The sequence below is a fragment of the Triturus cristatus genome, chromosome 1_2 (assembly GCF_964204655.1).
Source record: "Triturus cristatus chromosome 1_2, aTriCri1.1, whole genome shotgun sequence".
In the NCBI taxonomy this organism is placed as follows: domain Eukaryota; kingdom Metazoa; phylum Chordata; class Amphibia; order Caudata; family Salamandridae; genus Triturus; species Triturus cristatus.
In genome coordinates, this window is record NC_140580.1 from 1,176,951,800 (window position 1) to 1,176,969,870 (window position 18,071).

At 48.9% G+C, this 18,071-nt stretch overlaps 1 protein-coding gene across 3 annotated transcripts in view; it reads left to right on the plus strand.

Moving 5' to 3' along the window:
* SPOUT1 (SPOUT domain containing methyltransferase 1) overlaps positions 1-18,071 on the plus strand; it is a 111,252-nt gene that overhangs the window by 89,297 nt on the left and 3,884 nt on the right. For all 3 annotated transcript variants that reach the window (XM_085614041.1, XM_085614040.1, XM_085614042.1), the window contains 3 exons: positions 10,258-10,330; positions 11,228-11,326; positions 15,062-15,164. In XM_085614041.1, coding sequence (XP_085470167.1) covers positions 10,258-10,330; positions 11,228-11,326; positions 15,062-15,164 — 275 coding nt within the window. The remainder of the gene's footprint in view (positions 1-10,257; positions 10,331-11,227; positions 11,327-15,061; positions 15,165-18,071) is intronic.

Sequence of the window (18,071 nt, forward strand, 5' to 3'; positions counted from 1 at the left end):
AGTACAGTCGATGACCTCGGCACTTCAGTATGTAACTGGTCTCCGGCTCCCCCCGGCCCCCATCAATAAGAAGCACTTTTTCACAGCTCTCGAATCGTAGTGTGAGTCAACCAGTGTGTGAATGGTTCCCATATGTCCTTCGGCTGCGAGCACGCTGGTAAGAGCTCCCCGTATAGTGCGAGTTGCATCTGGCAGTGCACCACGCTTTTAATCCACTCCCTAATGTGAGGCGATGTGCCAGCTCCCCAGTGCAGCGCAACCTGTCGTTTGGCGAGCAGGATTAGCAGTGCCGGCAGTTTTCGGTGTTTAGGCTTGACCATGTGTAAAATCCCTAGTAATGTAGTCTGTGGAGTGCAGGGGATCTGCAGGTCGGTAATTGCATTCACCAGCTCCATCACCCTTATCCAGAATGAGGCCAATGCGGGACATTCCCACGCCATATGTAAAAACGTAGCTCCACGTGCATCGCAGCGCCAGCAGTTGTCGGCGTCCCGCAGGCCCATGCGATGTAGCCGACTAGGCGTGCGGTAGACCATGTGTATGTATTTAAAATGTATGAATCGGAGACGATAATTAGGGGAAAGGGTCTCAAGCTGTCTACACCCAGTGGTCATCAGTGAGCACGGTGCCCAATTCCGTATCCCATAGGCAGCGCGCCGCCGGAACCACAATCGGACTAGCGCTTTGCATGCAACTGTATAATCGGGACACAAGTTTACGTCCTGACTCCACTCTGAGTACATTCTCTAGGGCCAGCAAGTCCGGCGGCAGCGCCGGAAATGTAGGAACTAGCTTCTGACATGTATGTCTCAGCTGATAGTAGAGCAATGTGTCAAGCATCGTTGGTGCCTCTGTGTCGCACAATTGCTCCAGCGTGATGAAAGTGTCCCCCGGGAAGAGGTCCCCCCCCCCGTCCGAAGGCCGCGTGATGCCGCACGTTCCCCAGTTTTCATGTGTTGCAGCGGGGGCCACATGGGGTTCCCGCGCAGTGGCACCGATCTGGTATAAAGATGGTCCAGCTTTGCTCGTCGACGGAGCCCATCCCAGGCCCACTTAAGCGCATGTACAGTATCAATGTCTGTGCATCTCCTCTTGTGCGGTGCATATAGGGCCGTGCTGAGCGGCAGTGGGGCAGCCCTATCCATCTCTATGGCCACATGTGGCTGGAAGGGCGTAGGGTGCACCCAGTAGTGCAAGAATTGTGCTTGCGCACAGTAAGCATATAGCGTGAAATCCGGCGCCGCCAGACCACCTTGCCTCTGCGGGAGAGTGAGGGTCTCCCAGGCCACTCTCGGCTGCCCGCCACCCCACGCCAATTCTATCATCCGCGAGCGCACTTGGTTCAGGAAATGCGCAGTCAGAGGCATCGGGATATTAACAAATAAATACACAAGCTTAGGTAGGAGCACCATTTTTGCCACCGCTATGCGCCCTGCCAGCGAAAGGGGCAAGTGTTTCCAGCGGCCAACCTTTTCCTCTATCCACGCAAGGGCACGTCCATAGTTTTCCGTCCACAGCTCCTGCATGTCCGTACTGATCCATACCCCCAGATATCGCACGGGGCCAGTCGCCCATTTCAACGGGCAGTCCGGAGTGAATCGGGACGTTCCAGTCGTCAGGGGCAAAATGACCGACTTCTCCCAGTTTATAGTCACCCCGGACAGCCGGCCATAGGTCATCAACTCTCCTGTCATGGGGGAGAGATTTACATGAGGATCGACCACATATAGTGTTATGTCGTCCGCGAGAGATGTGAATTTTTAAGGTTTTAGTTAGATTTAGCACCAAGAAACAGTAAGTCATCATCATAATCTTTATTTCGATCACAATGGATCATAAAAGAATACAATAAAAATCGCATAAAACAATTTTACATATTAAGAACAATCAAAAAGGTAGAATACATAAAAGCAGTCATAAGTTAAAAATCATTCAATTGATCACGTGCTCATATTAGACTTGATATAACGATTTCTGACAAACCACATTGCAGTTAAAAATTTGGCAACAGCAAATACGGTGGGGGCCGCTAGATCTGTCTTTAAAATTCTATAGGCAGGAAGGTACCTCCTGATGCCTAAGTTTCTCAGGAGTGGAGTGAGCCAGTACTTCCGAGACTTATTATACGTTGGGCAGAAGAATATAATATGTAAATCAGTCTCCCGCAAATTTGCACATGTTGGGCAATGAGCCATAGTATGTATTTTAGCCCAATGTTCTGTGTATGCCCTCAGGGGAAGGGTGCCATATCGCCACTGCATGAATAGTTTCCTTGTCAGTGGGGGGTCAACATCGTCTAAAACAGTCTCTAAGCTATACTTGTCTTTTATAGCGAAAAAGTGGTTAGATAGGGATCCCTCACGTGTGGTCTCCACTATGACACGTAACTTGTGCTCATAATAAGAATTTACTAAAAGTTTACGTGGAGTCCTACAACATGCATTCACCGGATCTAGCCACAGCTCCGATCTCCCCAGGATTTCAAAGGTGTTCTTCACGTATTTAAACCACGGTATTTTTGTCACTTGTGGAAGGCGCAGAATCTCAATGAGTTCAGCCCGGTAGCTTGATAATTCTGGGGAGCTCCATAACCTACGCCAAAAAGTCAGAGGTTTGAGGCCCAACTCCTCTGTGATCGACCTAAGGCCCAAATCAAGTCTTAGAGGGATAAGTGGGGTGCTAGTTGGTAATGCTACCAGTTGTCTTATAAAGTTGTTTTCAATTGTCAATAGTTTCTGGTCAGCTGTATGCCCCCATATCTCACCCCCATATAATGCTGCTCCTCTGGCCTGTGATTTGTAAATTTGGAGGGGTGGACCCAATGGTTTATATGTTGACCTGGCTAGTGTCCTTGATATACCGCCCATTGACTGTGCCAATTTCAAATATACCTTCGTTCTATGCAAGTCCCAGGTCATATTTTGGTTAAGCATTATCCCCAGGTAATCAAACGTGTAGACCCGCTCTAGTCTGACAGACCCTATCGTGGGGTTTGGGCGTGTGAGTGGATTCGGATTGAAAATCATGTACTTTGTTTTAGACGCATTGATTTCCAAACCGCGCTCACTACAAAAATTTGAGAACCCGTCCAGCACCCTTTGTAGGCCCATGGGGGATTTAGAAAGCAGCAGGGTGTCGTCTGCAAACATAATTGCAGGCACCCTGCTGCCATTGAGCTTGGGGGCATCGATGTTATTTATCCCCGCTATATATTTAATAACCCCGTCCACAAAGAGGCAGAACAGGGTCAGTGCAAGGACACAACCCTGTCTGACCCCCGTTTGTACCGGGAAGCCCTCTGATAAAGCTCCCGCTCTGCCACACCTCACCCTGGCAAAATTGCCATGATGCAATCTAATCAGTATTGAAAGGATGTCAGGCGGAAGTCCTAGGTCGTTTAAAACACCCCATAATTTATCTCTACATACCAAGTGCCAGTGATGGGCAATTGCTGCAGTAGAAGATCGGGCGGCGGCTCCGCTGCTGAGGCGGAGGAGGGTCACCCCACTGCTTTTCAGTAGAGCAAAAGGAATGATAACAATGCAATGTTACCATCATTTTATTTTTCCATAGTGTAGGAAAGTGGCTCTGTATACTGTTCCCAAATAGGTACAGTGTGTACAGAGTCCACAGTCCCCAGCGGTTTGGCAGAGGTTAAAGTTAGATATAACCTTACTCTCTAACGTGGTAGCTTGGTCGAGCAGTAAGGCAGTATCAGAGGACAGTGTAAAGCATTTATTGTACACACTCAGCAAATGGTCTCACACACTCAAGAAATGAACTCTAGGCCAATGGTTTATATAAAACGTATATGGTTGTTTTATTTTAGAACCAACAATAGGTATCAAAATATACTTTTTCAGAATGAGATGCTTTAGTTAAATACTTTCAATAAGCAATAGACTTTTAAATGCAATAGTTACAGTTGTTGCAATAGGCAACACAATTCAAACACAATTATAACATTGAGCTCAATGGGAATTTCTAGTTAAATGCAATTGATTACTTTTTGGATTACTTTTCTTACCACAGGACTGGATCCTAGATTCAGCCCTGGGACATCTCCTGTAAACAGTTGAGTAAAAACGTTTTGGTTACAGTTGTGATTTTTAAGCAATATTTTTGTATTTTAAAAGTTGACAGAAACTTTTTCACATAGAATCACCAATGTTATCCTATGGGAGGAAATTCACATAGCAGGTAAGTAGGGTTATCGTTACTTTTTCTAACTCCGTGTTGGATCCTGGATCCAGCACTGGTGCATCTCCTGTAAACAGCTGAAAGAATGTGTTTCCGTTATACAGGCGATTTTTTACGATAATTTGTAAGTTTGCAAAATCGACACTTGGAAGAATTTCTGGTGAAAACCAGGCAATGTTATCCTATGGAGGAAGATCAAGTTATTGGTAAGTACGCTTAGAATTTCTTTTCAGGGTCAGTGTTGGGAACCAAGATCCAGCACTGGGATCTCTCCCGATAACAGGTGAGTAAATTTGTTTTCGTATTTTTAGATGAATATTTTAAAGTTTGAAAACTCGACACTTAGAAGAATTTCCAAGTGAAACCAGTCAATGTTACCCTATGGAAGAAAGGTTTTTGCTTTTGGGTAAGTACTCGACTGGCAGAGTTAAGGTTCTGGGCACAGACTCAGGGGTCTCCCAGGGTCAGGTAGGTACAGTTGTTACACCCTCAGCGGCACAGGGGCAGCTGGGTGCAGAGTGAGTTAGGCCCAATGTTATCCTATGGGAGGCAGGAGGCCTTTGGTTGGTGGCTGCTGGCTAGCAGGCCACGCGTCCGTGGGAGCTGGGCTCCTGGTCACTTGCTCAGGGCAAATGGAGAAGTAGATTAGGACAGAGGTTGCACTGCCAGGGGCACTCGGGCGGCTAGGTGCAGGGTGCTTTTGAGCCTTTGGGCGCTCAATGGATTTCAATGGATAAGCTCAAGGACGAACAAAGGCTGCAAGCTCGGGGACGAAGATTCTTTAGGTGCAACCACCACTTCGAGAGGTAAGTTGGGAAGCTGTAGGTTAGGTAGGCACCCAGGAGCTGGGCACAGGGGTCCGCAGAGTGCCGGGTGCAGGGGTGTCTCTTGGCGTCGGGAAATCGTACCATCAGCTGGTCGCGGTTGGAGGGGTACCTGGTTCTGAGGCTGCAGGCGTCGTCCGGAGCGTCGAGGTGGGTCCTTGGGTGCTGGATTCTCGGTCTCAGTCGCCGGGTGCAGAGTGTGCAGGAGTCGTGGTTCCTGGTTGGCACCAGGGGCTTGTTACTTGCTTTGAACAGAACCACTGCTCGTGGGAGTCCCAGTTAGTTAGAGTCACAAGGCACTCAGGTCCTCCGGGGTTTTTGAGGTTGCTGACCACTGGAGAAGCCGGGTTTCAGCAGGAGCAGGTTCATGGGTCGACAGGCCTGTAGGGCTGGGGCCAAGTCAGTTGGTGTCGTCCTCTTGTTAGCAGCTGCACGGCAGGTCTTATTTCTTCTTGTTCTTCTTGCTTCTTTCGGATTCGAGATCTGAGGAAGGAAGGTTCAGGGTGCCCCTAAATACTATATTTAAGGGCGTTACAAGTAGGTAGAGGGCAGGGACCAATGGGTCCCTTCCCTGGGGTGGGTACACCCCCTAGCCTGCCACTCTCCTGTGGGAGGGGGGGGGGGGGGCAGGAGCCTAGTCCTGATTGGGTAGAGCTCCCCATCTTCAAGTTGGCGAGAGCCCGGGGTTATGCTTCACCTCGCCTCCCCCACCTGAGAGGTGGGGTTGGCAGGGGCTGGCACACCCCCTTTCCTCACTTGGGCTTTCCCGCCAGTCTTACCGCCAGAGTGGGGGTCAGAACCGGTGGGGGCCAGTTGCTGGGTACAGCAAGTGGCCTGGAGAAGCTCACAAAGGCGGCATGCCTTTGAAGCTTCCTCTGCCCATCCTGGGGGAGGAGACCTAGCACCTCGCTCAGGATGTGCATTGTTGCAGGCCCAGGAGAGCGGATGGCTCTCTACCCAGGGGTCCAGCAACATGTCTGCTGGGTGGCAGCCTAGGCAGCCTCTCAGTCAGGATACTGGTTGTTGGTTAGGTTCAGGGGGCATCTCTAAGATGCCCACTGTCATGCATCTTACATTAAATCCCACACTGGCATAGTGCACCCAGCTAGAGGGGTGACTAAGGTATGCCAGGGCAATGTGTTTGTGGGCATGGCACACAGGGGTGTGTGCCATGTCGACTCTTTGTTTTGTTCTGCACCAAGACACTCAGCCTGCAAAGGCAGTGTGTGTGTGTCAGGGTACGGGGCCTCTAAGGGTGGCACAATAAGTGCTGCAGCCCCTAGGGGCCTTCTCTGCTCGCAGTACCCTGGGTACCAATGGTACCATTTAACAGGGGCTGACATGTGGCCAGAGATGCCAATTGGATTTAGGGTGTTATGCAGTTTTAGGGAAGGAACACAGGCCCTGGGAACATGATTGGCAGGGACCCAGGACACACCAAGGAAAAGTGCATCAGTTATCAGGCAAAAAGTGGGGGGGTTACTGCAACAGAAACCCACTTTCCTACACATAGTGGCTCTGTTGTAGGGGCGGGGCAGGGTAGTCAAGAGCAGGGATAGGAGTGGTGGGCACTCTCCAAGTGCACATGGCGGTTTGGCCTGCTGTCTTGGGCCGGCCAAACAGTCATGCACACTTAGCATGTTCTTCAACAAGTTGTAGTCTACAGCCTGGGTGGAGAAAATGGCCAGGCTCCCAGTCCCTGTCTGCACACCGAACCATGGAGGTCAGATCAATCACGTTGCTGATAGCAACGTGGAGATTGGCTTAGGAGAGCATGTATGCTTCATGCTTCCGGGACTCATCAGGAAGAGAAGCGACGGCGGAAGAGAGACGGCGGCCGTAAAGAGGTAAGTATACATTTTGTTTTCCACCCACCTTCCACTTCTCGCACCCCCAATCCGCACCAGCTGCCACTAGGTCTAGGCACAATTTGACGCTGATCAGAATGGGTCACAGGTCCGCTACACTAACCTGGTTCATCTTGATCAAAGATTTTACCTTCTAACTTTAGTCCTTTAAGTCCCAATCCACCACACTTCTAAAGCCTACCAGGACCTTGGACCTTGAGGGAGGCGTTGCAGGGTGGCAGGCGGAGGGTTCATTCCAGGTCAATTGCCACTGGTCAGCTGGACACTGCAGGAAAATACCTCTTTCGGTTTGTTGTGCCCCTGTACCTTTAACAGGAGGTCAGTTTAATGACCCATGTAGTCCTCCTTGTCCTGCTTGCTCATCTACACATTCTGCAGACTCACTCCATATGCACCTACATTGTCTTCTCTCTTTCACTGCTTGCACACCTATATATTCCGCAGTCTCGCTCACCATGCACCTCCATATCCTTCCCTGTTTCATTGCTTGCACGCCTGTATATTCTGCAGTCTTGCTCCACATGCACCTCCATCCTCCTTCTCGGTTTCTCTGCTTGCACACCTATAGATTCTGCAATGTCTCGCTCCACATGTACCTGCATCATCATCTGTTTCACTGCTTGCACACCTGTATATTCTGCAATGTCTCCCACCACATGCACCTCCATCGTCTTCTCTGTTTCACTGCTTGCACACCTGTATATTCTGTAGTCTTGCTCCACTTGCACCTCCATCGTCTTCTCTGTTTCACTGCTTGCACACCTATATATTCTGAAATGTCTCGCTCCACATGCATCTCCATCGTCTTCTCTGTTTCACTGCTTGCACACCTATATATTCTGCAGTCTCACGCCACTTGCACCTCCATCGTCTTCTCTGTTTCACTGCTTGCACACCTGTATATTCTGCAGTCTCACTCCACATGCACCTCCATCGTCTTCTCTGTTTCACTGCTTGCACACCTGTATATTTCGCAGTGTCTCGCTCCACATGCACCTCCATCGTCTTCTGTTTCACTGCTTGCACACCTGTATATTTCGCAGTGTCTCGCTCCACATGCACCTCCATCGTCTTCTGTTTCACTGCTTGCACACCTGTATATTCTGCAGTCTCACTCCACTTGCATCTCCATCGTCTTCTCTGTTTCACTGCTTGCACACCTATATATTCTGAAATGTCTCGCTCCACATGCATCTCCATCGTCTTCTCTGTTTCATTGCTTGCACACCTGTATATTTTGCAGTCTTGCTCCACTTGCACCTCCATCGTCTTCTCTGTTCCACTGCTTGCACACCTGTATATTCTGCAGTCTCACTCCACATGCACCTCCATCGTCTTCTCTGTTTCATTGCTTGCACACCTGTATATTTCGCAGTGTCTCGCTCCACATGCACCTCCATCGTCTTCTGTTTCACTGCTTGCACACCTGTATATTCTGTAGTCTTGCTCCACTTGCACCTCCATCGTCTTCTCTGTTCCACTGCTTGCACACCTGTATATTCTGCAGTCTCACTCCACATGCACCTCCATAGTCTTCTCAGTTTCATTGCTTGCACACCTGTATATTTCGCAGTGTCTCGCTCCACATGCACCTCCATCGTCTTCTGTTTCACTGCTTGCACACCTGTATATTTCGCAGTGTCTCGCTCCACATGCACCTCCATCGTCTTCTGTTTCACTGCTTGCACACCTGTATATTCTGCAGTCTCGCTCCACTTGCACCTCCATCGTCTTCTATGTTTCACTGCTTGCACACCTATATATTCTGAAATGTCTCGCTCCACATGCATCTCCGTCTTCCCTGTTTCACTGATTGCACACCTATATATTCTGCTGTGTCTCGCTCCACATGCACCTCCATCGTCTTCTCTGTTTGACTGCTTGCACACCTATATATTCTGCAATGTCTCACTCCACATGCACCTCCATAGTCTTCTCTGTTTCACTGCTTGCACACCTGTATATTTCGCAGTGTCTCGCTCCACATGCACCTCCATCGTCTTTTGTTTCACTGCTTGCACACCTATATATTCTGCAGTGTCTCGCTCTACATACACCTCCATCGTCTTTTGTTTCACTGCTTGCACACCTATATATTCTGCAGTGTCTCGCTCCACTTGCACCTCCATCGTCTTCTCAGTTTCATTGCTTGCACACCTATATATTCTGCAGTGTCTCACTCCACAAGCACCTCCATCGTCTTATCTGTTTCACTTCTTGCACACCTGTATATTCTGCACTCGCTCCACATGCACCTCCATCGTCTTCCCTGTTTCACTGCTTGCACACCTATAGATTCTGCAGTGTCTCACTCCACATGCACCTCCATCGTCTTCTCTGTTTCACTTCTTGCACACCTGTATATTCTCCAGTGTCTCACTCCACATGCACCTCCATCGTCTTCCCTGTTTCACTGCTTGCACACCTGTATATTCCACAGTCTCACTCCACATGCACCTCCATCGTCTTCTCAGTTTCATCGCTTGCACACCTATAGATACTGCAGTGTCTCGCTCCACTTGCACCTCCATCATCTTGTTTGTCTCAATCTTTGGACACACATATATATTTCAGTGTCTTTCTCTTTACACACTGGCGTTGTTTGCAGTGGCTTGTTCTTCACCAATAGTTACATGCCCTGCAGTGTCTCTTTTCAGTCACCTCTGTGGCGTGTTGCTCTACAATCTAACTCTGCGCATTCTGCAGTGTTGTTTCTCACACACCCTGGACGGTATGAAGCTCATCACAGATACCCCCAGATTATACATTGTCTCACTCCTCATACCCCTTGGTATGGTGTGGAATGGCTCCCGAAGGCACATTTCTGTGCATACCTCAGAGGCTCACTCATGTCAGACCTACATGGTGTATCTCGCGGTCTGTACTCGTGTATAGCATGCACATTCCTATACAAGTCCGCGCCTCTCTCCGTGTGCACGCACTCCTTTGTGTACCGCAGAATGTGCTCTTCTGTTTAGTGCACGGTTTCTCACATGTTGCACTAAGATGTTGCTATATATTGTTATTTCCAGTGTCTCTTCTGCTATATTGTGCGTGCCTTGATGTCTCGTCACATAGTGCGACTTTCACCAAACATCTGCAAACCTAATCTGCCCTAGCTGCTGTACAGCAGCGTATTTTATGATATGTTATGCAACACTCTGATATCTTCTATTTGTCCCCTTCAATGTCGTGTTTGTGTTCCTTTCCTCTAATGTTGTGTTCTATTCCCCCTCCTTTAATTTTGAGTGCAGTCCCCCCTTCGCCCATTGCCTACCTCTATTCCCCCTGCTCACCCTCTTGCAATGTCTCTATACCCACCCTTTAAGTGTTGTATTTTGTTAAAATGTCTTCTGTTCCCCCAGGAGGTGCAGATCGACCGCCAGTTGCAGCCTGGCCTTCGAGTGACGGTGCAGCTCCACCAGCAGCAGGGTGCAGGTAAGTGCACGGTCCTTTCACTGCTTGGACAGGGCAGGGCTCAGGCGGGCCAGAGGAAGGCGGGAGCCATTGCAATGTGAGATGAGACCTTCTCCAGAATAGATATTCACGTGCATTCTGTAACTGCAGGATTGCACCAAAGTTTTCTCGCCAAGCCTTTGAAATCAGTGTTTTTTGTTTAAGAATGTTTCTGGAATATCTGTCTTTGGCTGACAGCAGCCTTCCATGTGATACTTGCTTTAAAATAAAGCTGTTTTGGAACGAGTTGCTAAAACCGTGGGTACTCCTCTATTAAAATGTGTGTAGAGCCAGGTTTCGCAAGAGCCTCCATCCTCATAGGGCTTCCTGAGGCTGGCTGGGGTCATGGGGGGCATGGGAGGTGCTAATCCCCCACTCTGATAGGAAGAGTAAAAACATCCTCCCTAACGCAATGTGTTTATTAGATATCCACCAAAGACTTCCTTTGACCTCTGCTTCTCCCAGTGCGCAGGCTCCTGTCCTGGGGGGAGAAGGGAGATGCAGCCACAGTGTCAAGTTGAGATTTGAATTTTGTAGATAAAAATTGGTACAGAAATCAGCTTGAGGTTTTACAAATCTACCAATCCCAGGAGTGATCTTTGTTTCAGTGAATTACTCCCCTGTCTTCAGTGACTCCACAATTTAAATCTGAGAGTTTCGCTGCCTGGAGAGAGTGTACAAGCTGAGCAGATTTGAAGTCTGCTCCCCTGATGGGGGCTGATGAGCCCCTGTAATGTATCCTCCAGGACAGGGGGAAGAGGGTTGGTTAAGAGTGTGGCGGCAGAGTGCACTGTGTGTTGTGTGTGTGTGTGTGTGTGATTCTCTTTGTCAGTGCTTGCGTTCCTTTGACCCTGAACAGAACCCGTTTTTGTCCCTTAGGTTGTAAAGTGCTGCAAGGGAAAGTTGTGTCGCCGCATCAGCCGCGAACTGAGGCGGGTCTGCACTGGGGGTACAAAGTGCGGCTGGCCCCCTCCCTGAGTGAGTACTGACCTTGGTTCTGCTCCTGTGTGCAGTCTGTGTAGTGGTTGGGCCTGGAATAGAGAGGATGTATTTACTGGCAGGTTTGGGTTAGCACTTGGGGTACAGCTCTGCGCCAAAGTAGTTAGTCTCCTTGCTTTTATTGGTACTGGCAGTGGAACTATGGAGAATCGCAGGAAGAGAGATGGGGAAGACGCATGAGCCAGTGAAGGGAAAGGGGGGATGACTTACTAACGAGAGCAGCGTGTGATCATTTCCATTGTCAGAACTGACCTCCACTGCATGTGTTTGGGCAGCTGGTGGCAGCAATTGCCCCACAAACGAGGGGGCCTGTGCAGGGGTCAGAGGTAGTTTATTGCCGTCTATAAGTGAGTAGATTCGTGGATCACGATGAGAGTAAGGAGGTGCATTGGTCTTGGACGACCTTCGCACCCACAGACTGAGACACTGCTGCATCTCTTCAACTTACAGAAGGTGTGCTGGCTCCTGTTAGGTGGAGTCCAACCTCAGCAACACGTCCGGTGGCTGGCTGGGGAGGAGATCAGGAATTACGAGTAAGCGTTACATTAAACCGTGAGAGTGTAAGAATCACGACTGACCGCCGAGTCCTTGCTGGACAACATACTTCTATTTCTCTTCAGGGGTAGGAGGTAAAAAACAATGAAGCAATGATGGAGATGACACAGATTTAACCGTCAGCACGGCCATGTACCATAATTAGATTGCGGCTCACCCCTTGAAACGAAGGATCGATCATGGAGAGGGCTCAGGTTTATCTGTCAGCACGGCCTGTACCATAATTAGATTGCGGCTCACCCCTTGAAACGAAGAAGCGATCGTGGAGAGGGCTTGGGTTTATCTGAGAGCACGACGGCCTGTACCATAATTAGATTGCGGCTCACCCCTTGAGACGAAGAAGCGATCGTGGAGAGGGCACAGGTTTATCTGAGAGCACGGCCTGTACCATAATTAGATTGCGGCTCACCCCTTGAGACGAAGAAGCGATCGTGGAGAGGGCACAGGTTTATCTAAGAGCACGGCCTGTACCATAATTAGATTGCAGCTCACCCCTTGAAACGAAGAAGCGATCGTGGAGAGGGCTCAGGTTTATCTGTCAGCACGGCCTGTACCATAATTAGATTGCAGCTCACCCCTTGAAACGAAGAAGCGATCGTGGAGAGGGCTCAGGTTTATCTGTCAGCACTGCCTGTACCATAATTAGATTGCGGCTCACCCCTCGAGACGAAGAAGCGATCGTGGAGAGGGCTCAGGTTTATCTGAGAGCACGGCCTGTACCATAATTAGATTGCGGCTCACCCCTTGAGACGAAGAAGCGATCGTGGAGAGGGCACAGGTTTAACTGAGAGCACGGCCTGTACCATAATTAGATTGCGGCTCACCCCTTGAAACGAAGAAGCGATCGTGGAAAGGGCTCAGGTTTATCTGAGAGCACGGCCTGTACCATAATTAGATTGCGGCTCACCCCTTTGTAACGAAGCAGCGATCGTGGAGAGGGCACAGGTTTAACTGAGAGCACGGCCTGTACCATAATTAGATTGCGGCTCACCCCTTGAGACGAAGAAGCGATCGTGGAGAGGGCACAGGTTTAACTGAGAGCACGGCCTGTACCATAATTAGATTGCGGCTCACCCCTTGAAATGAGGGTGCCTCACTTGTAGACTATCCTTGTCTGTGTCTGGTCCTCCTGGCTGAAGAAGTACTGACATCAGCTCTTCTGATGGGTCAGATGACAGTGGGTTTGAAATGGAAAGAGGAGTTGGGCATGGGTTTGTGAGACAGTTGTGACCCCAACTAGTCTTCTGTTTGAGTACTAAAGGCTGCTGTTATACGGGCGGTGTCAATGAGATTGTGTGGCAGGTTAGGGTGTCTTGGATAGGCAAGAACAGAGCATTGACGTGAAAGACAAGACTCCCATGGATGAGGGGGGTCTGTTCTCATTACCAGACTCTGGTGGTTGTAGTACTGCAGTAGAAACCAAGCCCCTCTCTGGACGGTGAGCCAGTGGGGTCAGACGTCCACAAGCGAGCAGATCTTTCAGGTGGTTCCTGTGGCTGGGCTTGAGAAGCGACTCTTTATTTGTGTCAGTACTGCCCACTGCCACCGCAGAGTGGTTAACTTGTGGGGGCACCAGGTGATGCTACTGGTGCACAGTTTGTCCTGGTAGATTTAGTGTCCGTGCCAGAGTGGATTAGGGTGTCGGAGGAGCCATGGTATCCCTCGGCTGGTCCTTCCAGTCACACGGGCTTTCTGCGGGTCATCGTAGGGATCCGATCTCTTTGTTGCAGGCACACTGCAGTTCCTTAGCAGGCAGCTTGGTCCTCTTTCTCTCCCCAAGCCACAGAAGCAAGGTGGCACATGAGTTATCCAAGCCTGTGCCCAGTGTGCATCTTGAGACCTCACACATCCTCCAGATACACCGGTGTCTAGTAAGGGGCCTGGAGGGGTGTACACTGAGCCTGAATGTCCAAGATGGACCTTTGCACCTCGACACAAGGAGCACCCCCATTTTCAGAAGCAACCACACACTGGATCAAACAGCATCTAAACAGGCCCCACCATTCACCGGTCCACCTGTGAACTGGGGAACTGACATGCACACCTACCAACACCTCCCTCAAGCATGGCCACGACGGCAGGAAGAGAAGGGAGCCAGTTATAAGAGGCTGGATGCACTTCTTGGGGGCAAACCAGAGGGCAGTCGCTTTGCATAGGTACAGGCAAAAAGACTTGTACTCCTCATTGTAAACTTGCTGCCACCGACTGACCTGGGTTGAGTGCAGTTAGACATCACCCTCACTCAGAAGGGGGTACACTTAGCATATATCCCTCACATCAGAGCTTAGCCCTGATGGTGACAACACAAAATAGCACTGAGCACCTCCAGTGGGCTTGCATGACTTTCTAGATCACTGTAATAAAAGCACATAGCCAGAAAAAAGTGCTGAGCATTCAGCCCAGCATTTCGAAGCCACATTTGGGTGTTTTACCCCACATCCCTCACTAAATGAAAGGGAGAGTGACTCGAGAGTAGCCAGAGGTTCAGGAGAGAGCTGAGGAAGAGGAGGCCGCATTTCTAATCATCTAGTTAGCAGATATGCATGTCTCTGCCTCTCAACTTGTCCATCTAAATCGACAGTTGATGCCATTAGGGTCCAATTCTTCTTCGAAAGTTGCGTGACCTCTTCACCCACTCAAACAAAGTCCGACAAAGAATAGAATTCGAATATACTGAAATTGAAAATTGCTGTTGGACAGTAGGACAAGGGCCTTGCCACATATGAAGTGACCATTACAGCCGCGCAGAATGGTGATATGACAAAATAATGCCTGCATTGCTATTGGAGGGAAAACCTGTGGAGCTGCTGAAGCTAGCAGCTGCTGCTTATAATTCAGCAGCTGACCCCATCTTAACTTAAACCTTGTGCCTGATGCAAAGGAGCTATCCGTATATTTGGGCTCAGAAGGTGCTAGGACCCTCTGGCTCTCGGTAGCATTGAAACACTACCTACTTGCCTACTGGGAAGTCCTTTATTTGTAGCTGGTAAGGCAGTGGCTGGACAGTGAGACAGAGTGCCCTCGTGTGTCCTTTGAGTTGTTTCATTCCCTTTCAATGTACAGGTCAGTTTTGCTTGTCTGACCCTCGCTCTCTGTACTGTGCCTGTTTCTTCAGATGTGTTTTACCAGTAACAGCCAGAGCCTCTTCCCGTCTTGCAGGTGCAGTGTTTTCCGAGTGCCCTTACAAAGAAGGTTATGACCTCACGATTGGAACGTCCGAAAGAGGCTCCTCTGTGGATGAAGTGACCCTCCCAGCATTCAGGTATTGCAGCCACCTTGCACACTTTATGGCGATGGAGGAGACTTTTATATAAAGAAACAACAGCAGCATCACTGCTGTTCACTCAAGAAATGCTGACTACATGTGAAGGGCTTCACTTGGTGTATAAACCAAGTGAAGCCCGTAATACACATTCTCCTGTGATACCCGAGTCGGGATTTGTAGCACAGTACATCCCATTGGTGTGATGAACATGCGAAGGCTGTGCGCAGGTGAATACAACTGGGCAAGTAGGCCTGGAAGCGCAGTCGACTGACTCGAAGGAATTCCTTCAAAGCAGGTGAGACGTAGATTTGTTGTCCCTGAGTGCCCAGGTGTTCTGCAGGACCCATAGTGCCAATCAGGCACTCTAAACTGACCACACAAAATTGAGAGATTAAGGTCAGAATTTTGCAGGATGAGAGATGTTATAGTGGCATAAAATGGCAAATTGTGAAGCACTCCTGAAAGATAAGCTTAAGTTGCATCTATGCATGGGTAAGCCTAGGGCCAGTGTCCTCGTTACACTCTCTATATCCAAAAGATTATTTCCAGAACAGTGGGTTTCTCCAGTATCTCAGGAAGGTTCTGTGCGGAGACCGATGCTGTGACGTTCAGTTACTCGCAGTTCTTGGTTGCTCCTCAGACATTTTAAAATGAGAGGAAGATGGTTCAGTTGAAAAGTATGCACATTTTAATATCATTTCTTACATTTTGTGAGACACAAAGTAAAAAGTTCCTCATTTTAGTAAAAAGACCAACATTATTTTAGGTTGTAGGTTTAGAGAGTTATGAGTCAGCTGGGTTTTAAAGTCTTCTCTTGGAATGATGTCTCCAGGCAGGAGTTCAGAGTCAGCGGTGCTTGAGTGAATTTGAAGCATGTAGCGCAGGGACCGATCTTTGAGTAGCTGCAGCCCCTTAGAAATAGATGGAGCATGGTCTTGTTTATGGGAAAACCTCCTCTGGGCAGGTGTAAAAGTTTCAAAAACAATAACTCACAAGCCATTGCCCTCTCCATGTAAGCTGGTGTTGGCGCAATCAACGCTGCGCATCATAGCACTTTTTATTTTTATCTTTACTTTGAGACATGCTGCACAGCAGCTCGTGGTGCTGTTTAACAGGTAAAAGAAACCTTGACAAAGCCAATAGATTTCGCAGAGACAAAACCTTTTGGCTTTGCCAATGCTTATTTAAAAGTGAAGCAACATATTGCAAGCAGCAGCGAGGACCTGATGAAAGTGTCTGGGGAGCAGTCACCCCTGTTAACTTAAACTGCAATGCAACATAATTATTATTTAAGATACAGTCCCAGCACTCCTTGCGAGGGGGTTGGGGTGGTGATGGTGTAGTGAGGCGCCTCCAACCTCCCGGTACACACCCAGAGAGTAAATGTTGATGGGAGGCAGGCAGGTGGCCAATATGACAGCTTGGCCTGTGACTACTCCTGGAGAGCTAACAACAGACGGGGGCAGCAAGAGGTAGGTGCGGGGAAGTAAGGTGCGAGGGAGAGGTAGCTGGTGCTTAGGTAAAGCGCTCCGATACTTCTGAATCGATTTTGCGCTATATAAATAAACAAACCCCTTTAAAAAACAAAAAATAACCAATACAAAACACAAGAGAAGCCCAGGGAGGCTGGGGGCAGCCACATCAGATGGAGGCACCACGAGGCAGGTGAGGGGAAGGAAGGAAGGAGGGAGGGAGGGCAGGCAGGGCGGGCGACTGACCGCAGACATGCACTCTTGGATAGAGCATGTAGAAAGGACACTGACTGCTGCCCGAAAACTGTACTCGGTCCAAGCTCCTGGGAGCAGCCGAACGCCAGGAGGAAGAAAGAGGAAGTGAAATCTGATGATGTCATCCTGATGCTGCTGACCAATGAGTAGTTGCCGCTCAGAATTACAAGAGATTTCACAAGCACGCGCTGTGCAGGCGAAACCTAAAAAGGACTGATAGGTCACCCAGTACCAAGACATGGGAAGGGTAAAAGGATCAAACCTCATAGCAAAACCAGCAGAGATCACTCATTTTCAAGCTTAGAGGCATTTACACTTCAGAATAATAAAAACATGTAAAAGGCAATTTCAAAAGTACATTTTATTCTAGTTTAAAGATTTTTAGAGTGTGCCATCTCCCAAGGGGGTGCTGGCACTGGGACCTGGGATTTGTGGACTGACCAGAAGGGACTGAAAAGTGTTTTATAACTTTCCTCAAGGAAGGATGCTGGTTGTTGAGCCTCAAGGACAGAGGTAGGGTATTACATAGCTTTAAGCCAAGAAAGAAAAATGATGTGCCTCTTAGCCAGCTCAATAGATTTAAGGAAGCAAAAGCAGATGGAGAGAGTCAGAACTGAAGGGTGAGAGCGACTGTAGGGAGTGAGTTTAGACTGACGGTGCAAGGGGTCTTGTTTGTGGTAAGCCTGACGGACCTCAAAAAAGGACCTTAAACAGGATGTGCTTGGGCATTGGAAGCAGGGGAGGGAGGCCATGCAAGATGAAATATGAGAAGCTCTGGGAATATGAAAGATGAGATGTAGAGCTGCATGTTGAATTGGAGTGAAACAAGGGAGAGCTGTAGATGAAATGAGTCCAGTTAGTCCTGGGAAGAAAGAATCGCCACCCGGATTACTATCCTGCTGAGCAGAAAGAAGGAAAGCAAAGGATCTTCTTGAGGAGACTGAGGTGAAGAGACAATTTTATTAAAGTTGGTTGACCGGGATAGGAACTGGTTGAACAAAAATTCTGGGTTGCAGACCTCTGCTTCTCCTTTACGAATCATTTAGCACCCCAACTTGGGGATAGGTAAATAATCAGTGGTTTACGACTGCAATTGTGGTCACAAACCATTGTTACATACCATTCAGACACGTACATAAGAAGGGCCCCCATTCCTTGACTCCTATTAGCGATTCGT